The following is a 27,404-nucleotide window of genomic DNA, read 5'->3' on the forward strand; positions in this document are numbered from 1 at the left end:
AATCATGCACATCATATTTTCACATTAACCATATTGCAAAAAATAAAATGAGAAAATTATACTTCAGTTTGTACTCAGATGAACTCTATCTCTGCATGTGGATAGCAATTTTTATCATGAGGAAGAACTTATATTGTGGAGGGGAAATGAGTGGGGGAGGAGTTGGCAATGCTTAAAACTCACTTCCATCAGAATTGATTCAGAGGGAAGAATAGATAGAGGTGGATGTATACACACACACACACACACACACACACACACACACACACACACACATATTCAGTTGCGTATAGAAACCTATTTTACCTAATAGGAAAGTAGTAGGGGAAGGTGATGAGATATGGCGAATTACTAAAGTGAGAATAGATTTAGGGAGGCAGTGGTCAGAACAAATTTTTGAGGAGGGAAGGATAATTTTTTTCTCTCTCAAGATAAAGAGAGAGAAGGACAAACAGAAGAAAATAGGATGAAGAGAAATTCATAATTATTCACAATCACAATTTTTTAATCTTCATAATTGAGTGTGAATGGGATGAACAACCCATTAAATATATATAGCAGAATGGATTAGAAACTAGAATCCAGCAATACATTGAAATAAATAATTTTAAAGGTAGGAATAGCAATCATGATCTCAAACAAAGCAAAGGCAAAACTATATTTAATTAAAATAATCAGGAAAACTACATTGCCTTCTGGATTATCATACTAGTTCCTTTAACATAGAAGCTGCTAAATATTATGTGATTTAGCACCATCTTGTGAGACTTTTGCTCCATGTTATTTAAATTGTTTTTTTTTCTAGCTATTTACGATATTTTCTCCTAGACCTGATAGCCCTGGAATTTGATTATAATATTCCTGGGAGTTTTTATTTGAGGATTTCTTTCAGAAATAGATCAATGGATTCTTTTAATTACCTTTTGTATCTAATATATAAGGGTAGTTTTTCTTTATAATTTTTTGAAATATAATCAAGCTTTTTTTATCATTACTGTCAGATAATTCAATCCTTAAATTATCTCTCCTCAATCTATTATCCAAGTCCATTTCCAATGAGATATCTGACAGTCTATTGTATTTTTATTTTCATTATTTTGACTTTGTTTTATTGTTTCTTGAACTCATGGAGTAGTTTCCACTTGCTCAGTTCTAATTTTTAAGAATTTTTTAGTAAGCTTTTGTACTCTTTTTTTTTTTTTTTGGCCAAGATACTGAGTTCATGAAGGATTAGCCAAGATTGAACTACAACAACAAAAATGAGTAAAGAAGGAACTGATTTTTGATAGAAATGCATCCTTTGGTAAAACATTTGGGAAGTGAATATTTGGAAATGTTTCCATTATGTGTTTTTGTCAAAAAAAAATTCCCCCAAAACATGATGTTAAAAAAGAAAACTAAAAATTCTCACTTCATCTTCCATTTAGAAATGGACTTTTTTAACCTGTTTAAAGTTGTTTCCTTAGTTTCTTCAAACATGCCTAGTTCTCCCCTATTCTCTTAAAAATTATTTTATTACACATCACATCTTAGCAAAGCAAAAATAGAAAAATACAAATGACATTCACTTTAAATCCTATATTCTTAGCAAATTTCTTTTTTACTAAGTACTCCCCATTCACTTCTAGTAAAAGTAATATAACAGACCTGTTCCTGTAAAGCAGTGCTCTGGTCTTTACATAGAAGGATCCTTGCTCCCCTTAATCTTGGAACTATGACCAGGGCCCCTGCTCCATTGTGAGTAATCATATTTGCTACTTTGTCAGGAAGTGATTTAAATAGTGTGTTTGGGGAGAAATAGATTCGTGATTTGGGACTTACACTTTATCATTGCATTTGTCAAATCTCTAAAGTTATTTAGAGTTGTTTTTCTCTATTATGTTTTCGTTACAGAAATTATTCTTTTATTTGTGCTCTATATAAGTTCATAGAAGTCCTTCTAGTTTTCCCTGAAACTGTTCTTTTTGTAATTTCTTATGTTACAACAATAATAATCCATTCTATTCTGTAGGCTACATTTTATTTAGCCATTTCCATAGAGATAGATTTTCCCCTAGTTTACAATTTTGGGCTACACACACACACACACAAAGCTACTAAGATATTTTGTACATATAGGCTTTTCTTTAATTTGGGGAGGTATAGTTGGTTAAAGACATATACGCAGCTTAGTAACTTTCATCTCATAGTTTCAATTATTTTGCAAATAGTTTGAGCAGTTGTAACAGCCTCCCCAGTTTCTCCAACATTTATCACTTTTCTCGTTTGTCATCTTTGCCAATTCTCTTCGGAGTGAATTTGAAATTCGGAGTTTCTTTCAATTGCATTTTTCTAATTAGTGATTTTAAACACTTTTGTATAGTTGTTGATATCCAGATTTATTCCTTTGAAAACTGCCTGTTTATATTCTTCAACCATTTATTTATTGGCTTCCCATCCTTAAAAACTTTCATTAGGTCCTCCCAGACTCTGAAGCTACATCTCTCTTCCTTTCATCAGCCAAATTCACAGATAATATTGTCTATGTTCTGTGTCTCTACTTCCTCTTACTGACTTCTCAAACCTTTTCAGTCTACTTAATCTTATCACTCAAATGAAACAACTTAATCCAAATATTTTGTAATCTTTTTGCAACCTCATCTTCCTTGACTTCATTTTGCATTGTAAACTACCCATATTCAAATGAAATAATATTTGTAAAGCGCTTAGCATAGTTCCTAGCATAAAACCAGTGCTATATAAATGCTTTTTCTTTTCCCTCTCTTTCCACTTATAGCTTTTTTCCTATTTAGTTTCTCCTCTGGCCTTTCATGATCCTCCTCCTCTCCAAGGGGGTTAGAGTTAGCTTTTAAGTGTGTGAATTTTAAAATTTTCTTTCCCCTCTTTACCCACTTCCCTCCAAAAAACAATAATTTTTCAAACAAAACTAGAAAATTGTGAATTGTTTTGATTTCAAGTCACAGTCACATTTTTTTTCCAGCAAAGGATGTGGCCCAAGGAGGCAATCTATAAGGTCCTCAGACAGTGGCATCAGGAATTAGCCAGGATCAAGAGCCATTTGGAGTATTTTCTAGTACTCAAAATATGCTTGTATCCTAGGGTGAGAGGAAGTCCCAGACTCATACCAGGGTACTAATATTACTAAGTACAAGGTAGGAGAACAGATAACAAATGGAAACTTTTTCACCTACTACATATTTCTGGGTCATATATCCAGGGCAGACTGAGGAGGATGAAGAATGGTGGTCCTGGGTAAGGAGTGGTTGATGGCCTGATTCAGTTTATCCAGAAGGGATAAAGTTAAGAAGCAAACAATTGCTGTATGTTTCAGATCTCGGTAGCAGAGGAGGGTCTCAGTTCCAGTTTCTAGACCAATATGCAACCTGCAAAGGAATAATCTCACCAATAACCAGACCAAAAAGGAGGTTGCAATTCTATCCCTCTGAACCAGCAGACCTCCTCATTTGATAATAGGGAATCTACTGTTGTTCAAACATAAACCTAGAAGAGGAACATGCAGCACTCAACTGGGTCACTAAAACCTTACAGGTCCCCAGTCTTAAATTATTCCCAAGAGCCTGGGATAAAGCAACATTCAATACCCCAAAGAAGCCAGAAGGCCAGCCCAGACCTTCCCTACAGAAAAAGACAGACTGAACCTAAAATCAAGTCTAAAGGAAGTCTAAACCCCCCAAAAATGCCACTATTAAAAGTATTATGGTGACAAAAATGTTCAAGACACAAATCAAGAAGATAACGAGTACAAAACTTTTGCAAGGAAACCTTTAAAGAAAAACACAATTTGAACCCAAATTCCTGGAAAAAATAATGCAAGAGCTTAGAAAAAAGAATTAATTTTTTTTCTAAGAAAAATTGTAATGCTGGAGAGAAAGAAAAAAGGAAAAGAAATGAGAACAATGAAAGAAAGCACAAGAGGTACAAAACTCCCTGAAAATTAAATTAGACCAAATAGAAGCCAATGAAACAATAAGAAATATTTTAAGTCAAAAAACTGAAAAAAATACAAGAAATTTATGTGATATCTCATAGCACAACCAGCTGATCTGGAAATCAAAAAAGAAAAAAAAATTAAGACAACTTGAATGCTATGACCAAAAAAAAAGAAAAGGAAAGGAAAAAAAAAAAGAACCTAGAAATCTTTTTAAAAGCTGTCCAGATCTCTCTATAAAAATAGAAAGAACATACTGATCACTCCTTAGGGAGGAAAAATTAAAATTTTCAAGAACATTATAACCAAATTCCAGAAGTCCCAGGTTAAAAAAAATACTGAAATTAGCCATAAGGGAAGAATTGAGTTACCAAGGAGCCACACATAATTTAGGATAATATAGTATTTAATATCCAACACTATGAAGGATCAAAGATCTTGGAATATGATATAGGCAAAAGATATAAACTTACAGCAAGAACTAGTTACCCAGCAAAACTGAATATAGTTTGGTTGTTGTTCAGTCCTTTAATTCCTGTCCAATTCTTCATGTCTCAATTTGGGGTTTTTCTTAGGGAAAAAAAATGGAATGGTTTGCCATTTCCTTTTTCAGCTCATTATGTAATTGAGGAAACTGAGGCACAGAAGATTAAGAGACTTGCCTAGGTTTACAGAGCTAGTAAGAGTCTTAATATAAGATTTGGTGCACTATCCATTGCACCATATAAATAATCTGGGGAGATATAGGGGAGGAATGAAGCTTTAATAAAATAGAAGGTTTTCAGTCATTAGTTGGTGAAAAGAAAAAAGCTGTTTAGAAACTTGAACTTCAAACACAGTACCTGAATACAAAAAAGTAACCATGAATTCATGACAATAAAGGACAAAGATAAACTGTTTACATTCAAATATAAAGGGATGATAGATATTTTTGTCCCTTCTGCATCTTGTCAGGATGAGGATCAAGGAACATCATTGTTGTTTGATCATTTCAGTTGAGTCTGATTCTTTGTGACCCCATTTGGGGTTTTCTTGGCAAAGATACTGGAGTGGTTTGCCATTTCCTTCTATAGCTCATGAGGAAATCGAGGCAAACTGAATTAAATGACTTTCCCAGAGTCACACAACTAGTTTTTGAGGTCAGATATAAACTTAATAAAGATGAGTCTTTGTGACTCCAGGCCTGGCACTCTATCCACTGTGCCAGCTAGCTGTCCCTATCAGGGAACACAGAGGAATTCTAATTTTGTCTCAATGATATTAAGAGAAAAATGAAAAGAAAGATGAAAAGAATTACCATAGGAGAATGGGAAGGGAAATAAAGATAAGGAGAAATTATCTTTTTTTTAAATTAATTTTATAATTATAACATTTTTTGATGGTACATATGCATAGGTAATTTTTTTACAACATCCCTTGTACTCCCTTCTGTTCCAAATTTTTCCCCTTCTTCCCTCCACCTCCTCCCCTAGATGGCAGGCATTCCCTTACATATTAAATATCTTATAGTATATCCTAGGTACAATATATATGTGCAAAACCAAATTTTGTTGTTGTTGTTACAAAGGAAGAATTGTATTCAAAAAAGGTAAAAATAATCTGGGAAGAAAAACAAAAAAAGTGCTCACAGTTTACATTCATTTAGGGGAAATTATCTTATATAATCAAGTATGCAAGTAGATATCTCTATACATTAGGAGGATGGAAAGAGGAGGAGCTGATACTTCAACCTTATTGTTACTTGAATTAGTCAAGGATGGAAAAACATACACACATACATAGTTGGACACAAAAATGCACTTCACTCAACTTGGAAAGCAGAGAAAGGGGAATTCAAGGGGGGGGGGGGGGAAGATAGACTAAGAGACACATTAGTCCTAAACAAAACAAACTCAAAGATGTATAGAATGATAATTTTTTCAAAGTGGCAAAGAATTAAAATCTGAATAGATTGTGAAAGGGATAAACAAGTTATGTTATATAAATATGATAGAATATTTTCATGTTTTAAGAAATATTGAAAGGAATGAATGGTTTCAGAGAAAATTGGTAAGATCAATGAAGTGATGCAGAGTGAATTGGACAGAACCAAAGAACAATGTTTTCTCCATTATAATATAAGCTCTTTGCAAGAATGAATTGTTTCATTTATTATATTTGTCCCTGGCACCTAACAAAATGCTTAGCTCAATTGGTGTGTAATAAATAATTGATTTCAAATAATATTTCAGTAGTACCAATAATATAGTAGAGACAAACAAATTTGAAAGAATTAGGGACTGATCAGTGTAATGACCAACCATGATTCCAAAGGACTAATGATATTATCCACCCATTCACCCCTATAGAGAAGTGAAGGATTCATAATACAGACTGGGACATGATATTCTTGGATATGGCCAGTGTGGAAATTTTGTTTTATTTAACTATACATGGTTATAACAAGAATTTTGTTTTTCATTCATTCCCAATTGAGGTTCAGTGGGAAGAGGGAGAGAAGATAGATTTTTGCTGTATGAAAAAAAAATGAAATAGGATTTTTAAAACTTTGTAAGTTTGTCATGTATATTTTTCCTCATCTATTCATTAAAATATTTACCAGTATACTCCTGTTACTTTCTCTTCTGGTTCTGCTGCCTATCATTCCTTTCCTGTTTTCTTTGATGATTTGTCATCCAGATAATACCCTCTCACTGTTAATATTCTCCTATCTTCTGTCTAAAATCCCCATCTCTTCCTTTATCTATTCAGTCTTTATTGGGGATCCTAGCACATTCCAGGGATTTAATCATCTTGCCTGTTATATTGACTCCCAAATCTACATATCTAGCCATAGAACCTTCCATAAGCCTCAATCCTGTGTCATTGTCTATTGGACATTTTTAACTGCTTGTCTTGGAGACATCTCAAATTCAGTTTGCCTAAAGCAAAACTCATCATTTATCCTATCTAGAAACTCTTATTCTAAATGAACCTATTTCTGTCAAAAAAACACCACTTCCATTCTTTTGTGTTCATTAGTTTTGACTAGTAAATCTAATCACCAAATCCTACTTTTTCTACTTCAAAAAACAAATCTTGCATCTGACTCCATCTCTATACTTAACACAAGTTGCTACCTTAGATCCCATCTTTATTACCTCTCACTTAGGTTACTGCAGTAGCCTCTTTCTAATTATTCTTTTGCCTCATCCCTCTGTAGTTCAGTGCATCATCCATAATACTGCCTAAGTATAGGTGTCACCATGTTTCTCTTTTAGTCAATTACAATAGTTTATTTTTGCTTATAAAATAAAATATAATCCCATCTGATTATATTTTAAAGCCCCTTCACCTTGTCTTGATTCATCATCTAGATTCATTGAACACCTTGTGATCCATAAAACCTCTTTTTGTTTCTTATAATATTCTACCTTCAGTCATATTTAGAATGTATTTCTTCCTCATTCTGCCTCAGAATTCTTCTCCCCCTTCAAGATGTAGTTCAAGGGCCATCTTTTACCTTCCCTGCAATTTCTAGTACTTTCAAACTATCTCATGTTAACTATGTATATTTATTCTGTTTATCTTTTTTGCTATGCATATGTGTGTATATATATATATATGCATATATACAGTGTTTTCTCCATTATAATATAAGTTCTTTGCAAGAATGAATTGTTTCATTTATTATATTTGTCCCTGGCACCTAACAAAATGCTTAGCTCAATTGGTGTTTAATAAATAATTGATTTCAAATAATATTTCAGTAGTATTTGAATCCATTTGTTAAAAATGTAAAATTCAGCATGAAAATGGAAAATTTTTAGCTGAATTTCAAGGAAAATCTTTGCACAATTGGTGAGGGATTGAAAAATGCTTGTTATAGATAGAAATGAGCTGTTGTTATTTTCTCATCTTTTTCTTCATCATAATTCTCTTATGTCATAGGGAAAAACCTTTGAAACAAAAAGATCAGATTTTTTAAAGTATATAAGGAGTTGATATGAATAAAGACATAGTAAGAGATCACTTAGCTACAATTGATGAATTCAGATCATATGACACAAACGAATTGTATGCCCAAGTACTAAGAATATTGATGGATAAGCAACCAATAGCTATATTTAAAAGATTATGTTGAATGAATTCCTCCATTCAGTAAGACTGAGAACTGATACATAATAGGACTGTAGGATTGAGAAAGAACAAGTTTTCAGACCTTTCCCAATAGCAACAGAGTCTACAAATAATAATCCAGTGATTTGCATTTTAATTCCTTACAAAATTTTAGAACATAGCATAAGATTTCTTTTTTTTTTAATTTTTATTGTATTTTATAATTATAACATTTTTGACAGTACATATGCATGGGTAATTTTTTACAACATTATCCCTTGTACTTACTTCTATTCAGATTTTTTCCCTTCCTCCCCCAACCCCCTCCCCCAGATGGCAAGCAGTTTTATACATGTTAAATATATTACAGTATATTCTAGATACAATATATGTGTGTAGAACCGAATTTTTTGTTGCACAGGAAGAATTGGATTCAGAAGGTAAAAATAACAGTTTACACTCATTTCCCAGTGTTCCTTTTCTGGATGTAGCTGATTCTGTCCCATCATTAATCAATTGGAATTGGATTAGCTCTTCTCTATGTTGAAGAAATCCACTTCCATCAGCATACATCCTCGTACAGTATCATTGTTGAAGTGTATAGTGATCTTCTGGTTCTGCTCGTTTCACTCAGCATCATTTGATATAGGTCTCTCCAAGCCTCTCTGTTTTTCTCCTGTTGGTCATTTCTTATAGAACAATAATATTCCATAACATTCATATACCATAGTTTACCCAACCATTCTCCAATTGATGGACATCCATTCATCTTCCAGCTTCTAGCCACTATGAAAAGGGCTGCCACAAACATTTTGGCACATACAGGTCCCTTTCCCTTCTTTAGTAGTTCCTTGGGGTATAAGCCCAGTAGTAGTATGGCTGGGTCAAAGGGTATGCACATTTTGATAACTTTTTGGGCATAATTCCAGATTGCTCTCCAGAATGGTTGGATTCTTTCACAACTCCACCAACAATGCATCAGTGTCCCAGTTTTCCCACAGCCCCTCCAACATTCATCGCTATTTGTTCCTGTCATCTTAGCCAATCTGACAGCTGTGTAATGATACCTCAGAGTTGTCTTAATTTGCATTTCTCTGATCAATAGTGATTTGGAACACTCTTTCATATGAGTGGAAATAGTTTTAATTTCATCATCTGAAAATTGTCTGTTCATATCCTTTGACCATTTATCAATTGGAGAATGGCTTGATTTCTTATAAATTAAAGTCAATTTTCTGTATATTTTGGAGATGAGGCCTTTATCAGAACCTTTAACTGTAAAAATGTTTTCCCAATTTGTTACTTCCCTTCTAATCTTGTTTGCATTAGTTTTGTTTGTGCAGAAACTTTTTAATTTGGTGTAATCAAAATGTTCTATTTTGTGATCAGTAATGGTCTCTAGTTCTCCCTTGGACACAAACTCCTTCACAAGTCTGAGAGGTAAACCATCCCATGTTCCTCCAATTTATTTATGATTTCGTTCTTTATGCCTAAATCTTGGACCCATTTTGATCTAATCTTAGTATGTGGTGTTAAATGTGGGTCCATGCCTAGTTTCTGCCATACTAATTTCCAGTTTTCCCAGCAGTTTTTGTCAAATAATGAATTCTTATCCCAAAATTTGGGATCTTTGGGTTTGTCAAAGATTAGATTGCTATTTTTATTCACTATCTTGCCCTGTGAACCTAACCTATGCCACTGATCAACTAGTCTATTTCTTAGCCAGTACCAAATGGTTTTGGTGACTGTTGCTTTATAATATAGCTTTAAATCAGGTACACTTAGACCACCTTCCTCTGACTTTTTTTTCATTAGTTCCCTTGCAATTCTCGACCTTTTATTCTTCCATATGAATTTTGTTGTTATTTTTTCTAGGTCATTAAAATAGTTTCTTGGGAGTCTGATTGGTAGAGCACTAAATAAATAGATTAGTTTGGGGAGTATTGTCATCTTTATTATATTCGCTCGGCCTATCCAAGAGCACTGAATGTCTTTCCAATTACTTAAATCTGACTTTATTTTTGTGGCAAGTGTTTTATAATTTTGCTCATATAATTCCTGACTCTCCTTTGGTAGATATATTCCCAAATATTTTATACTATCGACTGTTATTTTGAATGGAATTTCTCTTTGTATCTCTTGCTGTTGGATTGTGTTGGTAATGTATAAAAATCCTGAGGATTTATGTGGATTTATTTTGTATCCTGCGACTTTGCTAAAATTCTGAATTATTTCTAATAGCTTTTTAGCAGAGTCTTTGGAGTTCTCTAAGTATACCATCATGTCATCTGCGAAAAGTGATAATTTGATTTCTTCATTTCCTACTCTAATTCCTTGAATCTCTTTCTTGGCTCTTATTGCCGAAGCTAGAGTTTCTAGTACTATATTGAATAGTAACGGTGATAGTGGGCAACCTTGTTTCACTCCTGATCTTACAGGGAAAGGTTCTAGTTTATCACCATTACATATGATGTTTACTGAAGGTTTTAAATATATGCTCCTTATTATTTTAAGGAATAGTCCATTTATTCCTATACTCTCAAGCGTTTTTAGTAGGAATGGATGTTGGATTTTATCAAATGCTTTTTCTGCATCTATTGAGATGATCATATGGTTTTTATTAATTTGATTATTAATATGGTCAATTATACTAATAGTTTTCCTAATATTAAACCAGCCCTGCATTCCTGGTATAAATCCCACTTGGTCATAGTGTATTATCCTGGGGATGATTTTCTGAAGTCTATTTGCTAATATCTTATTTAAGATTTTAGCATTAATGTTCATTAAGGAAATTGGTCTATAGTTTTCTTTCTTAGTTTTCGATCTACCTGGTTTAGGTATCAGTACCATGTCTGTGTCATAGAAGGAATTTGGTAGGACTCCTTCAATCCCTATTTTTTCAAATAGTTTACATAGCATTGGAGTTAGTTGTTCTTTAAATGTTTGGTAGAATTCACCTGTAAATCCATCTGGTCCTGGGGACTTTTTCTTAGGAAGTTGGTTAATAGCTTGGTCTATTTCTTTTTCTGAGATGGGGCTATTTAGACTACTTACTTCTTCCTCTGTTAATCTGGGCAAGCTATATTTTTGAAGGTATTCTTCCATTTCACTTAAGTTATCGAATTTATCGGCATAAAGTTGAGCAAAGTAGCTCCTAACTATTGTTCTAATTTCCTCTTCATTAGTGGTGAGTTCACCCTTTTCATTTTCAAGACTATCAATTTGCTTTTTCTCTTTCCTTTTTTTAATCAGGTTTACTAAGGGTTTGTCTATTTTGTTGTTTTTTTCATAAAACCAACTCTTAGTTTTATTAATTAATTCAATAGTTTTTTTACTTTCAATTTTATTAATCTCACCTTTTATTTTTTGAATTTCAAGTTTTGTGTTTGTCTAGGGGTTTTTAATTTGTTCCTTTTCTAGAAATTTTAGCTGTAAGCCCAATTCGTTGGCCCTCTCTCTATTTTATGCAAGTAGGCCTGTAGAGATATAAAACTTCCCCTTATTACTGCTTTGGCTGTATCCCACACATTTTGGTATGATGTCTCATTATTGTCATTTTCTTGGGTGAAGTTATTAATTATGTCTATGATTTGCTATTTTACCCAATCATTCTTTAGTATAAGATTATTTAGTTTCCAATTATTTTTTGGTCTATTTTCCCCTGGCTTTTTATTAAATGTTATTTTGATTGCATTATGGCCTGAAAAGGATGCATTTACTATTTCTGCCTTACTGCATTTGATTTTGAGGTTTTTATGCCCTAGTATATGATCAATTTTTGTATAGGTTCCATGAACTCATAGAATAAGATTTCATCATTCAATTGAAATTATTCTCTCCAAATTACTCTATAGTAATTTGAAACAAAGCCTAAAAAGTTACTAAATTGTGTACACTTTTTAAAGCCCAGCAATACCATTCACTACTACACCTACACCCCAAAGAAACTAAACATAGGAAAAGGACCCATATGTACAAAAATGTTTCTAGCTTCTCTTTTTGTAGTATCAAAGAACTAAGGAAAGGACCACCAATAGAGTTTTGTTTGTTTCTTTGTTTTATTTGTTTGTTTGTCTTTATTAAGAGTATATTAGAATACAATTGTTTTCATAAGAAATGCTGAAGACGATTTCAAAGAAACCTGGAAAGACTTGATATGAACCGAATCTGATTAAAGTAAGCAGAGCTAGGACAGTTTATAGAATAACAACATTGTAAAGACAGCCCCTAAAGAGTTAGATCAGTGACCAACCATGAATCTAGAGGACATGTAATGAAACATTCACTTCCTGATAGACTCAGAGTGCATATTGAAGCATAGGTATTTTTGAACAAAGGCAATGTGGAAATTTGTTTTGTTTGGCTATGTATATCTGCACATAAATTTTGTTTTTCTTTTCTCTGTCCCTATAATGGAAATAGAGAAAGTAGATTTTTCTTATTTAAAAAAACAAACCTTACAAAATTAACTGATCTCTTAATTGTCAAATCTAATTGCCTTTTCTCAGTCCTCAAAACCTTGACCTATATGTAGCCTTTGAAACTGTGAATCACCCTTTCTTCCTAGATATTCATGAAACTACTTTCTCATGATTCTTTTATTGAATCCAATTCACACCCACTATGTGTGAGTGTGCCCCAAGATTCTGTCCTAGAACTTTTCTTCCCATATGTTCTATTTTTTGGTGATTTTTATCAGCTCCTATGGATTCAATTATTATCTCTGTGCAGATGGTTCCCATATTTATATATCAAGCACTACTCTCTCTCCTAGGCTTTTGTATCACATCACCTTTTGAACATCTCAAATTGGATATTACAATATCTCAAGTTCAATTTGTTCAAAACACAGTTCATTCTCTCTACCTCTACACTCAGCTTTCTGTTGTTCCAACTTTCCTATTACAGTGGAGAGCTCCATTCTGACTTCCAACTTGGTGTAATCCTTAGCTCTTTTTTGGACACTAATTTTGTCATCTTATACATTAACTATTATATCCAGTTTTTAGTCAGAACTTTTCTACCTTCACTACAAACTCATACAGTCACTACCCTTGTATAGACCGACGTTCATTAGCTCTTCTGATTGGTCTTTCTACCTCACATCTTTCCCCATGCTGAAATAAAGTGCAGATCTTATCATGTTATCTGCATATTCAGTGATTCTATTGGCTCCTAATTACTGAGATAAAATAGAAAATGCTCCCTTTGACATTTAAAGTCCTTTTTCACATGGCCCCTTCTTACCTTTCCAGTTTTCTTGCACTTTACTCCCTTGAATCTACTCTTTGATCCAGCTTCAGTGACCTGCTTTTTCTTTGCACCTGACACTCCATCTCCTGCCTGGATTTGTCTTGGCTGTCCTGCTTTCCTGGAATGCCCTCCCTTTTCACTTCTACTTCCTAGCTTTCCTCATTATTTTTAAAGATTCAGCTTAAGTCCTACCAGTACAAAAGGTATTTCTCTCTTTTCCCTGTTAGTTCTTCCCTTCTGTGATTACTTTCTATTTATACCAAATATGCCATATATGTACATAGTTATTTGAATTTTTTTGCCTTTTTATATCCCTATTATTTGGTAAAGTACCTGGTACATGGTAAGTGATTAATAAATTATTATCAACAGCTTGCTTAGTAGACATCTAGAAAAGGAAATGATGGTATGTACAAAAATCCAGCAGAGCTTCATAAGAAACAAGTAATTCCAAATTAACCTTAATTCCTTTTTTTGCAGGATTACTTATCTGTTAGATCCTGAAGATGTTGTATAGATCTAGCTTACCTTTATTTTAACAAAACATTTAATGAATGATTTTATGCTATTGTGAAAAAAGATGGAAGAGATGTGACCATACAGTTATGTGTGTGTGTGTATATATATACATATATATACACACACATATATATATTATATATTATATTATATATTATATAATATATATGTACATATATATATAAAAACTGTTGGAATGATTGAATTCATAGTAATCATTAAAGATTTGATTATTTAACCTTTCAATGCCTCATATCCCAAAGTAGTGGGCCCTACCTTTAGCTTCATGGATGCAATCACAAATCTGTTTTGAAATACATACATATATATATATATATATATATATATATATATACATATATACATATATGTATATATGTATATATATATATATATATGATTTCCAGATAGCCACAAAATGCTATAACACAATAAAATAAAGTTTGGCTAACTTTTAAAAATAGGAAGGAATGTGGCACAAAGGAAGTGTTTCCATTGGAAATATGGCATCTGACCATTACTAATACTCAAATCATTTAAGAAGTTACTTTGCTTCTCTGGGCCCCAGCAATTCCCTAACAGCTCTCTTCTATGGTAATATGTATTAATAGGAGAATTTTCTTCACTTTTACCTGATAGTGAATAAATCTCAGATCCTTCAGATATTGCATAGCAACAAAAAGTTATATGGGACAAAAAAAATTATTTTTAAATAACATACCAATTTAGCCTAAAGTTAAAATAAATAAAATTTTAACTATTTGGAAAATCCATTGAGAAATCCATTGGAAAATCCATGAGAAGTGTCAAAGGATTAAAAAACAACAACAACAACCCACAACTTAGTAATAACATAAGCATTTATTTTGATTTGTGTTTGATAACGGAAAATTCTTAGAACACAGGCATTTTCTTTTTATTGAATATGTATCATGTTCTTATGTTGCCTTTAATGATAACATTAATAACTAAAATAATAGTTTTAATAACCATATCAAGATTAACCAGCCATAGGATCTGTCATGGTTGTCGTTATTATCAAAGTAAATTACAGTATTAAAGTATGTAAATATATATCAAATAAATAAAGCAGGTTATAATGTTGTCACTTGTTAGATCACTGCATTTCTCTCATCATATAGGTTCTAAAGGTTGGCAAAGTTTGTGCTGATCGTACCAGGATTTACCACCAATTGAAACATTTCAAATACAAGTTGTACCAAGAATGTTGCTCTATTGCAAAGACTGAAGAAGTTGAAGATGAACAGGTCAAAGAAACTGTTGAACGCATTTTCAGTCAATCAAAAGAGAGTGGCTGGATTCAGGAGGTAAATTGGATTCTTTTTATTATAATAGTAGTCCCTTTCAGTTGAATAAGAAGTGTTTAACAACTAGCCAACAACTGGAAGATATTAGAAAAAAACGAAGTTTAAAACAGTTCTCCCTCTCTCTTCCTTCTTTATTTTCTCTTCTTCCTGTGTAAGCTTTTTCCATGTACATTGTTTTTCCCTTTTATATCATCACTCAATATCATGCATTCACTCTATCAAATAATTGTTAAGAGGCAGTGACACTTAGTAGACATATTACAAAGTTAGTGGAACAAGGCATCTATCTTGCTTTAATGCTCATTTTGTTTTTTATACTTAACTGAGTTCACCTTTTCCTCCTTATTGACAGAGTACAAGACTTAACCTGTGCCTATCTGCTTTCTATTGTTTAGACTGGTTCATGTGACTTGAGTATGAGGAGACATCTGAAGTCAATTCTGTATGTCATATCTTCTTGGTGACATAAAACTAATGAATAGATTTGAAGATGAAGAGGAATGCAGAGGTTTCAGGCCACAGGGCTGATTATTTTAATCCATCATTTTAATGATAGCCAGAATATAACATTGTTTTAAAAAGTATACCTGGCCTCTTAAAGATATCTTGGCAGCTTACAAACTCTGGTGTGGTCAGAGAGCTGTTAAGATTGCTTATTTTCTATAAATGCATATATATAGATATATAAAATTTTAAAGAGAGAATATAGTAACAATATTTTTAATCATTTCCAGTTATGCAAATGCATGAGACATAACAAATTGATTTCCAAGTAAACTTGAATTTGTAACCCTAAATTTAAAAAAACCTTTTCACTGCCTAAGGATATTTAGAGAAAATGTTTTAATAGAAAGGAAATAAAGAGAACTTAATATTAAGAACAAACTCTCCAGAGCAGTCAGAAAAGGGAAAAGGAAAAAGGAGGCAAAAAAGGAGGAACTACTCAATCTATTTCTTGCTCTTTTGGAGAGCTGTCCTTACTGAGAATGACATTGTTTGGTTTTCCCCTTTGATAATTATCTTTCCTCCATGCTCTCCTTTACCATCACTCTTAGATTTTTTTCTTTTTTATTTAAACTTTTTACCTTTTACTTTCTTTCTCTTGAACCAAGTTCTCTTTCCTACCTTTCTTCCTCTTCATCATCTATACCTCTATGTTTTATCATCTCTATTCGAGAAGAGATGAGAAATTTATCTCTTATCCAGGAACTTCTGTCACCATTTTCCCAGGTAGCATCATACTTTTGTTTCCTTTGATTATTGTTTATTGTTTTATCTACTTTACTTACTAGTTGGAGATTTACTTGTACCTTTGCTTCAATAGAGAATTGTATCACTTTTTAGAAAGATACTATATAAGCATAATTTTTTAAGTTAATCAATTTTAAAAGTTAAAAAAGTTCAAGAAATTGAAATATTTTCTAGAAACATTATATTTTACCAATAACATACTTAGTAAGAGATTTAAGAAAAGCTGTCACAGAAGTTTGGGACAGCAGATAGTTCCTGTATCTAGAAAAGGAAAGGCTATTCATGGTGAAGGAAAGACAACTGGATCATATTACATTAAGAAGAATATCACTTTACATTTAACATTAAAAAGTTCTCAAGGTTATGTATATTTGGGATTTAATACTCAAAAAGATCTTTATCTTATTCTTGGCCATCACTTTTTCTTTCCCCCACTTAAAAATAATTTGTCCCTAGAACTTCTCAAAAAATTGCATTTAAAACTAAATACTTTAAACCCCAGAAAAATACCAGTGCACCCTCGATGCTACATTTACTTTCAAAAGCTGTAAAGGATCTTAGCATTCTCAAGTTGACAGGCTAAATCTATCCTTCTCTCTAGGTCATCTGCATGCTATTACATATACTCCTTTCATGCATGGTGCTTCTCCTCTTGTAGCCTTTCAGTATTATTGCTACAGTCTCCTACTGGCCTTGCCATTCTCTGCTATCTGAATACTCACATTCCTAATTTTAGCTTTTGTTCTCAAATAAATCCATCCCTATTGCCTGATTCAGTCTGTATGCTCATGTTATTCACTCCTCCCACTTGTTTTTTTTTTCTGCTCCCTGTTTTCCTTTACAATCCCTTTCTCTTCCTTCCTCCAATCCCAATTTAGCTTCTTCCTAGAAAAGGCCCTAGCCCTCTACTAAATTAATAGACATTATCCTATTTATGGGTATCATAGAACATGTTCTTTAAGACATGCCAGATAGGCTAGCCTCTCATTCTGCTTATTCTTCCTTTATTTTCATGATTTGTTGTTATTCTTATGTTAATGAAAGAGCATGATTTTCAATGCTTGAAAAAGGAGCAAACTACAACAAAATGTAATAAAAACACAGAAAAATCAAAATATGTTACAAAATCATAAAAGTATACTCCCTACTTTTAGTAGAGAAAGAAAAGATATAATATACCAACATTAAAACTTGTTTTTCCTTTAAGAAGGTGCACATAAGTGCTGAAACTTCTAGGCAGTTTAGTAGAATATTCTTACTTTCTGAGAAAGTATATAAGGAAGAGGAAATGAGGAAAGCATTTCAATGTAGTATCCTTTGTAGTTATAAGTAATATTGTAAATATATTGTGTGTAAACTACATTATGTAAACAAGGATTTGAATTGATTGAATAGTTGTACTTCTGTTGGGATCCTGATAATTGGGTAAAAATATGTTGCTTAATGTGAAAAACTGTGACTTTCACATTTATGTTTACCTTTTGAAAGGCAGCATGACATTCTGGAATGAGAATCAGGGTTGGGCACAGGAAGATTAAGGTTCAAGTCCTGCTTCTGACACATATTAGCTGTAATAAGTCACCTAGTACCTCAGTAGTACCCTAGTTGTTACGGTTGATGATGACACTATTTGGTCATCCCCAAAGGGGACCCCCAAAAGAGGTCTTTCTTGGCAAAGATATTGAAGAAGTTTGCCATTTTCTTGTCCAACTTATTTTACAGATGAGGAAACTGAAGGAGATAGGGTTAAGTGACTTGCCTACGGTCACACAGCTAGTGACAGTGAAGAAAATCTGATGCCAGATTTGAACTCAGGAAGATGAGTTTTTCTAACTCCAGGCCTGCCACTCAATATTCTGAGACATCTAACTTCCCCGCTGATCTAGGCAATTCTCTAAAACTCTAGTTTTCACATAAGTTGCTGATTTCCATGATAGAAAGGATTTTTAGCATTAAGTTTCTTACATAGTTGAAATCACAGGTTCAACCTTAAAAAAAAAAAAACCTACTTCCCTTTACTTTAATTAAAAATAGAAATCCTTGTTTGAACCAGAGCCCCCATTGACTCTTTTTGCTTTTACATGAATTACAATTAGTGCTACTCTTGTTTATATGTCAAATAAGTCCCAATTTATCTTCAGGCAATTCTTGCCCTCGGTGAAATAACCAATATTTTTGTTGTATATACAGAAATATGATCAACTTGAAGAATATCTCAATTTTGCGGATTACTTTCATGATGAGAAGTTTGACTAAGTTGTAACACTTCCTTTGGAGAAGATTTTATAAAATTGTGATGAACATGAAGAACAATGAATACTTGTTTCTGCATACCATGCTGAATATATTTGCACATTTTTGAAGATTTTCATAGCAAAAGCTCTTGTTTTTAAATATATAGGTCCATTTTAATTTTTGTGAAATCAAATCAGTGATCTTATTTTAATATTTTATCTGTGGTACATAGAAAGCATATGCTAAATAATTTTTTAAAAGCTAATCAATGTATTTTTAAAATCATGTCAGTGACTGTGTAATAGATTATTATATGTCAAGTAGATATAAGTTGTTAATTTCATGCCAGTTTGATGGAGATATGTTGTATTTTAAAGTTGTATTTAGTCTTAAATATTTATGTGTATTTATTGCCTTCCCTTTCCTAAAACTTTTTGCCTGTCCATCTTGAAGTATTAAATGACCTTCACTAACACGTTATTCATGCTATGACTTAAATCAGTGGGCTGGAAGAAATCTCAGTAGACCTTCAATTCATTTCCCACTCATCCAACCACTGCAGAACTGTACCTCAACCACCTAGACAGAGTAGTGTCATATGTGTTCTTAAATGTCCCTTAGAAGGGAATTTCAGACCTCTTACTAGTCCATTCCAGTGTCTCACAATCCTCACACTCAGGAATACTTTAATGTATTGTCCTTTCATGATTTGGGATATTCTTTCTTTGTGCTTGCTTAGTGTTAAGTCTAGATATAAATGACTGAAGTATATTTTATATTTTTAAAATTGTAAACGTTCCCCTAAGTTTATTTAATCTGTGGAGATGTAAAAACGTCAAAAGTGATTTTTAGCCAAAAAAAAAAAAAAAAAAACACCTTAGAAAGTATATTTTGTCTTGTGCCAAATCTAGAAAATTCCAGTTTAGACTGGTGAAGTAAGTTGTACAGTTTCAGAGGAAACAAATGGGCCTTGTCTGTTGTTTGTCATTTTGTACTTGGGACTCCCACTGTAGTAAGGCGAGCTTTTAGTGTGGACTTGAGTATAACGTAAGTTCATCTTGGCCCTTTTCCAATGTGGCTTAAATACAGGAAGTATCAGATAGACACCTTTATAATACGGTCTCAACAATAATATCCATGGCATAGATGCCGAAGACAGAGTCTAATGAGGTTTTGGTGTCTAAATTTGGATACTGTTCGAGACCACTTAATTATCATGTTTCTTCAATTTATTTTTTAAATATGGCTCCTTTCATGGTAGCCCACTTTAAAAAAAATCCTACAAGAAAGAGTGGATTTGTTGATGTATAACAGTGTTGTGGAACACATAGTCTCAAAAATGTGAATGACTTGCAAACCTCTTCATCCTTCTAGATGGCTCATGGAAATAATTCTTAGCTGTTTTCTAGGGAAGGAAACAGAGTTGGAATAAGAGGATAAACTGTTCAGAAAGGAATTGTTTAAGCAAGGAGAGATTGGGAGAGAAGTGATGTTCATGTTGGAAGGTAAATGGAGTATAAAAAGATGTGATAAATGAATTGGAACAAAGAAGAACAGGAGAAATAAAAAGAAATTGGCTTCCTCTTAATAGAGGAATACTTGACTCTTGATTCTAGAAACTATCTTTTCTACAGAGTCCAGGGTAAAATAGAAAGGCCAGAAGAGTGCCAGTACTGGATAACTCTTGAAATATAAGAAGAATCTAGTGAACAGAACCATTTTATGTAGTGAATACCAGTGTGGGTGAAGTTGAGAAGTACTTATGAGTAGTTTCTCAAAGATCTGTGGCACTTTTAAGATCGTTATTTCATCCCTACTCCGGAGTTATTGGTATTTGTTTTATCTAATACAAAAGAGAAAAATTTTAGGAGCAGAATTTTTAAAAATTTTAAAAAGAAAAGCCATTAACAGTCATCAGAAAGGGACAGCCTGTTAGATGATCCACTTGGTGCCAATCACGTAAGGAGAAAAATATTTCCTACCAAAAGCAGTCTGTAGGCAAATTAAGAATTTTGTTAATATTGAAATACCACAGTATTATTTATATTTCAGCTACTATATTAATGATAGTAAATCTCTATAGTATTTGAAAGAACTTAAGAGTTTGTGAACTTGTTAAACATTTTCATGGGCCATCAAAAAGAGGTGAGGGGAGAACTATCTATAAGAGTATTACTTTTCTAATGGTGGTAGTTGTTATAACTTCAAATGCTTGAATATGTTTGTCTAGATCAAGTAAAATAGACTGATGGTGGCAGCAGGGAAAGAAAAGCAAGGAAAGAAGAAATCTTTTGTTGTACAGTTGTAGTCTAAAGATCTGTCTTCTCCATTTGCCCTGCAGCATTGTTTGAAGAGAGAAGGATAGTTCTGAGTGGTTATGTAATTTAGGTTGGCCACTCTGAACCATTCTCCCCTCCTTCACCCCTACTGAGGCTCAGTTATAAGGTCTGCCTAAGTCAGGACAGCTAGAAAGTTGAAGCCTAGTCCATGAGATGCCCCATAGGTGGTTTGCCCTAGATACCATTAGTAACACTCTTCTACTTTACTGACCCTCTTTTTACATTTCTCCATTTCCTTTTAGGACTCATTCTCTTTCTCATCCCTTGACCCTTCTCATCCTCTGAGTACTATGGCACTGACATTTCTACTCATGACTTAAGCTATCATTTCTATTTGGAATAATTCCATATCTGTGTCTCCAACCATGACTTTTTAGTTCTAGACCTTTATCTCAAGCTGCCTCCTAGATATCTTAAATCTAGATGTCTCCCTGGCGCTTCAAACTCAGTATGTTTTGCCCCCTGCTAAACTCTGCTCTGCCCCTTCTGACTTTTTTTCCATTGCCACATAATTCACTGAATCTTCCATGTTCAAATTCTTAGGGTAATTTTGACTTTTTCTTTTCCTAGACTTCTATTTACTTAGTTATTAAGTCTTGTGGATTTCACAGCTATATCATTAATAGTCATCTTCCCTTTATTCCAACTGCCACCACCCAGTATAGACTTTATTACCATTTCCCTAATTTCATTCATGAACTCTCTCCCTTTCCAATCTATCCTGTAGCATGGTATAGTGTATAGAGTGTTAAACTTGGAGTCAAGAAGTTCTGGGTTCAGATCCAGGATCTAACATTTATTAGCTGTGTGACCATAGGCAAATTACTTAATCTCTCTGAGCCTCATTTTCCTCATCTGTAAAATGAGGATAGTAATACCTGTAGTACCTACCTCACAGGGTTGTTGTGAGGAACAAATAAGATATTGTATGTAAAGCGCTTTGCAAGCTTTAAAGTGTTATATAATTGTCAGCTATTATATTTCTGCCAGAGTTATCTTCTTATGCATAGGTCTGGTCATATTGCTCAGCTCAAATATCTTCAGTAGCTTTCTATTGCCTACTGAGTAAACTTCATATGCCTTTGCCTGGTATTCAAGGCCCTCCACAACCTGGTGCCCCTCTACATGGTGAGGTGGAAAGAGCACAGGGTTTAGAGTTAGGGGACCTGAGTTCAAATCCTAGCTATGCTATTTACTACCTATATTACCTTGATCATTTAATTTCACTAGCCCCCAGTTTCTTCAATAACTAGAGGAGATTGGATGAGATGATCTCTAAGATCCTTCTAGCTCTAAATCCTATGATCCTACCTTTCCAGCCTTATCTTACATTAATCCCCTCCACATATTCTGCTCTGGCCAAACTGGACTTCTCTTTCTCCCCTAACATACCCTGTGCTCTCTTGCCTCTGTGCCTTCGCTTAAGCTGTTCCCCTATGCCTTGTAATGTTTTCCCTACCTTTTGAATTCCTTACCCATCCTTGACAGCCCAACTCAAACGCCACCTTCTTCTAGAAGCTTTCCCTGATCCCTGTTGTCATTGATGACCTTCCCTTTTGTACCTCACATGGCACTTTGTTTTGCACTGCTCTAATGCACTTGTTATGTATTATTGTATATTATGGTTGTCTGTGTATGTGTCTTATTTCCTGATTAGATTGTAAGCCCCATGAGGGCAGGGACCATGTCTTATCTAAACTTTGTATTTCTCGGCTCTTGAACAGTGCTCTGCACACAGTTGGTGCTTAATAAATATTTGTTGAATTGAATGTGTATTTGAAATTAAATGCCTATGGGTACAATATCTAAATAAGTAGATAGATTCTCCTGGAACACAAATAAAAATTTTATCATTGTGTGATTTATGAATCTTTGACTTTTAAGAAGTGTTCCTAAACTATGCTTATAATTTTACAGAAAAATGAATTTGATTCCCCTAGAGTGCTTGCTGATGTCCGTATGAAACTATTCCAGGACTGGTAGAAGAGACTTTTCTAAATCTAATTATGCTGTTTTTATAAGTTCGGCCCTTTTTACCTTAAGGAGTATTGGACCCTAGAAGTGTAATGAGCCAATAAAAAGAATGTCTATTTTAAACATTTTAAAATAATTAATCAATGAAAAGATTAGTAAAAAAAAATTTTTTTTTCAATTAGAGTTAATGCCTATTCAGTTCCAAACCAACATACCATATTCTGGAGGGGGAAAAAAAAACAAAAACCTAGGAAATATGTTACTATATGGGGAACTGAAATATTTAAATAAAAAATGATAGATAAACCAGAATTTTAGTGCATCCCCCTTTACTTTTCCAATTCACTTAGTTAATTTACTAATCTGCAAACATTGCTAGTGGAGAGGCAGTATGAAGTAGATGGGTAGCTGGAGTAGGAGCTAGGAAACTCGACTCTCAATACAGGTTTGTCAGATGACTGGGCAAGTCATGTCCTCTCAGTTTCTAAAGTGAGGGTCAACTTTTTCAGCAGAGAAAGTACTGGCCTACCTTAATGCACTAACATGAAAAACCTAGTCTGAAAATGCCCCCTGAAAAAAATCCATCATAAAGATGCCATGGGTTCAATACATTTTAAGCTGTTAGGGAACCATCAGGTGTTTACAGAAATATTTATGATTTCATTTATAAACCAGACCGATGCAAACATTTCATTGAAAGTCCCTGGAGAATTTAGGGAATATACAACAACCTCATAGACTCCCAAGAACAGAAGTCTCCTTCTTAGTTCAGTTCAGTTGTTTTTCACTCCTATCTTACTCTTCATGATCCCATTTGAGGTTTTCTTGGCAGAGAAACAGCTTTGCCATTTCCTTCTCCAGCTCATTTTTACCAGTTGGGGAAATTGAGGCAAACGGAGTTAGGTGAATTGCCCGGGGTCACACACTGGGGTCAGATGTGAACTCAGAAAGAGGAATCTTCCTGCTTCCAGACCCTCTGCTCCATCCACTGTGATGAACAGAGCTGCCCTACTTCTCAGTTATAAGAAAGATAAGCCTCGTTAACGGTCACTTACAAAGCACTTTGCCAAACCTTAGTTTCCCTCCCTGGCTCCCCAGACTGATCCATACACAAGACTACCTGCCTTCCAGGAGCGCACAAACTCCAGGGACTGTCGCTGGTTATCAGGGTCAGCAGCGTAGATGTCCCAGCCACCACCATGTGGCAGCTACTAAATGGTTCCCCTTCACACCGTATACAAAATGAAAACGGAATCCTCCGAGGGAGATGTGAGCTTGAAAGGGAAAACACGTTTTCTGGCTGGGAATTTCTAATATTTAGGGCTGACGAGCTAGTAGGAGAGAAGTGGGGAATTTCCCCAGCTTTCCCCACCAGAATCCTCTCAGTTACGCGTCCAAGAACGGCTTTCTGATTTACTTCTTCTGCCACTGGGAGGCCCTCTGTGCTCCTCTTTCCCCTCTGCCCATCTCCAATTAATTACTCACTGGTGCAGTGGCACCAGCCATCCACCAGGGAGTCTCCAAATAAGCTTGCTCTCCTCCCCCTCCCTCTCCTCCTCACCCCCCCCCCCCCCCATCTGCAGCTTTGCTGGCTCTCTCTTTCTCTCTCCCTGTCTCACTCTCTCTCTTTCTCTTCTATCCGAGCACAATGAAAGCCTGTGTATCTCCGTGACTCCGGGCAGTGGAGCGAGCGAGTGTCAGCAAAGCGGCCAGCAACAGAGGAGAAAGAGAAAGGAAAATACCAGCTACTTTTTTTTTTTTTTTTCCATATATAAATCGGAGCGATCCAAGAGATTCGCATTGGTCATTGCGAGTCCAAACCCCGCAGAGCAACTGGCCGGGGATGGAATGTACAAAAACAGAAAGGAAAGTGACTGGACGTTACTTGGTGCAGTACGCTGGAAGTTTGTAAGTTGGATATCATTTGTAAATTACTCTGGGAAGAGTTCTCGGTAGGCACCGTCTGAGCCGAGCCCGGGTGGGGAAGAGCAGCATAAGCGGGAAAGCAATGCGCTGAGCGAGCTGCCAGAGCTACTTTAGATCGCTCTCATTAAGGACAGGGAACCTTGCAGGAGATGAGGCTCTTCCCAGCGGCTGCATTCGCGGAAGACAAGAGCGTGCTCTCAAAGTCCACTTACTGACACTGCGAACCACCGGGAAACTGTCTCCGGCTTTGGGGGGAGAACGAAATAGAGGAGCTCTGTTGAAGCAGCGACAGGAACCAAACGAGGAGGAAGCCCAGGGGGAAAAGAAGGGGAAGAGGGGAGAAAAAAAGCAATTAAAGCCTAAAAGGCGGCGGATGCTGCTGGCACACTGTGGTCTTCGGCTTAAACTATCCAAAAGGCAGTACGGTTTTTAAAAATGAGAAAAAGTGACTGGGGTAAGGCCATGAAGCCGGGCAGCTTCGCATTGTGCTTCTTTGCTGAAATTTCCTCATAAAGAAATACCAGAAGCAGCTAGGTAAGGAGGTGAGGGGAGAGTTCAGGGCTTGCTTAGCCTCCCTCCTCAGCGCCTTTCTCTGACTTGCTTTCTCTTGACAACTCCCGAGCCCTTATAGCTAATTCCTGTATCCCATAACATTTGGGAAGTACGCAGTCCTTCTTGTCAGCTAATTTTTAAAAAGAAAGAAAAAAGAAATCCCTCAACTCTGCCCAACTTCCCCAGAGCTGTCAGATGCAATTAGAGTAAATCGCGTGGGGTCTGTTGCCATCTTACTTCGCCTCTCCAATTGGCTTCTTCTCCAGCCTTCTTCCACTCCTTAATTTCCTCACTCCTCCCCAAGCCTCAGTTTCTCCATAGTGTCCCTATACATGTGGCACTGAAAACAAAGTCTGCATCATCATCATTACTGAAAACACAAGTTTCCAGCACCAGTCAGTCAAGCACCATACCATCCCAGAGGCAGCAATCATTGTGGCCAATAGGATGGGGGACACAGCTCCCCCGCAGGCCCCAGCAGGCGGGTTAGGGGGGGCTCCTGGGGCAGGGCTCCTCGGAGGAGGCTCAGTTGCCCCCAGAGTACATAGTGCTATCGTAGAACGGCTACGGGCCCGCATCGCCATCTGTCGCCAGCATCACCTAAACTGCGAGGGACGCTATGAGCGGGGCCGAGCGGAGAGTTCAGACAGAGAGCGGGAGAGTACCTTGCAGCTCCTGAGTCTTGTGCAGCATGGTCAGGGTTCGAGGAAGGGAGGCAAACACGCTAAGGCTAGTGCCAACCCCACGGCCACTGCAGCACCTCCGCCCACTGCCGCTCCACCTCCTCCGACATCAGCAGCAGCCGCAGCCCCAGCCCCGCCACCTCCACCAGACTACCACCACCACCACCACCCGCAGCACCTGCTCAACAATGGCAGTAACTCTGCTGGCAGTGGGATCAATGGCGAGCAGCACCAGCAGCAGCCACCCGCTTCAGCTCCTGGGGACCAGAGGAACTCAGCCCTGATCGCGGTAAGCAACTCCTTCCTGCGCCTTCTCGCAAGTCTGGTGGTCTTTGGTAGCGTTGGGTTTGTGCTGGAGATAGATGTCTTCCCTCCAAAGGTTTTGCAATGTCACCTGACATGTGCCTTGATAGTCACTGTTGTCCTCTGACCTCCCTATCAGAGCCCATGCATCTGTTCTAGGTGTCTTTGGAGTTCATGGGATGCAGGAGCAGGTCGCACCTGCAAGAAAGGCCTGGTCAGACTCCTACCACAACTCTCTCTGTATGCCAGTTGGCACTTTCCATCCCACGTAACATGAAGATAGATTTGAACCGTCTTTAGGCCGAACTAGTCATTCATTTGCTTTAACGTAGGCATTGGTCACCCCTACCCCATTTTAATGTTCTATTTATTCTTCCCAGACTGCTCCACATCTTTCCTTTTTGAGGATAGCTGCATCTACCTAGAGTTGAAGAGCAAATATTTAATTCCTTTCAGAAAGTAGTTCCTATGAAAAATTCCCCGAAATAGAATAGGAGGTTTTGAAATAAGAGGAAAATTTGGTTCTGATTCAGTTTCCTTGGTGTCTGTTGTTTGATTTAACCTGTATCTCTCCTGCTTTCTTTGCTGCTGTGGGCAAATGAGTCCCCACTATCCCTAAGAAGTTACAGTTGACTAACCTGCCTACGTCAGTAGACACAGGAACAAAGGTGTATTTGCACAACATCTTCGGAGGAAGTACCCAGTTGTTGGCTGCTCCCTGAGACAGGATATCATACTTGAAGGGTCTGATTAAGTTTCTGGCCTGGAATTCTTCCCCAGCTGCACAGACACACCCTGTCCCAGAGGGAGGATCTTTTCAATCATTGGCTCTTGGTGCCAGGCACAGTCACCTGACCTCTAGTCGTGTGCATGGCTTTCCCAAGATGCATACAGCTAGCCGGTCAGCGGTCCTTGGATGGAAGGTGGCGCCCCATCCCACAGCATCCCCAAGTTAGGCCGCTGATGCTTTGCATCTGTTCACCCAGCATAG

The 27,404-nt window shown here is 35.8% G+C and overlaps 2 protein-coding genes across 8 annotated transcripts in view; both read left to right on the top strand.

Annotated features, from left to right (window-relative positions):
- The window catches only part of CCDC82 (coiled-coil domain containing 82), a 54,288-nt gene extending 31,452 nt beyond the window's left edge, over positions 1–22,836 (top strand). For all 7 annotated transcript variants that reach the window (XM_074304452.1, XM_074304455.1, XM_074304453.1 and 4 more), the window contains 2 exons: positions 14,965–15,150; positions 18,592–22,836. In XM_074304452.1, the coding sequence (XP_074160553.1) occupies positions 14,965–15,150; positions 18,592–18,657 (252 nt within the window). In that variant the 3' untranslated portion in view covers positions 18,658–22,836. The remainder of the gene's footprint in view (positions 1–14,964; positions 15,151–18,591) is intronic.
- Positions 22,837–24,532: 1,696 nt separating this feature from the next.
- MAML2 (mastermind like transcriptional coactivator 2) overlaps positions 24,533–27,404 on the top strand; it is a 404,964-nt gene continuing 402,092 nt past the window's right edge. The window contains exon 1 of the mRNA XM_074304460.1: positions 24,533–26,399. Coding sequence (XP_074160561.1) covers positions 25,875–26,399 — 525 coding nt within the window. The 5' untranslated portion in view covers positions 24,533–25,874. The remainder of the gene's footprint in view (positions 26,400–27,404) is intronic.

This window comes from Sminthopsis crassicaudata, chromosome 3, assembly GCF_048593235.1.
Source record: "Sminthopsis crassicaudata isolate SCR6 chromosome 3, ASM4859323v1, whole genome shotgun sequence".
NCBI lineage: Eukaryota > Metazoa > Chordata > Mammalia > Dasyuromorphia > Dasyuridae > Sminthopsis > Sminthopsis crassicaudata.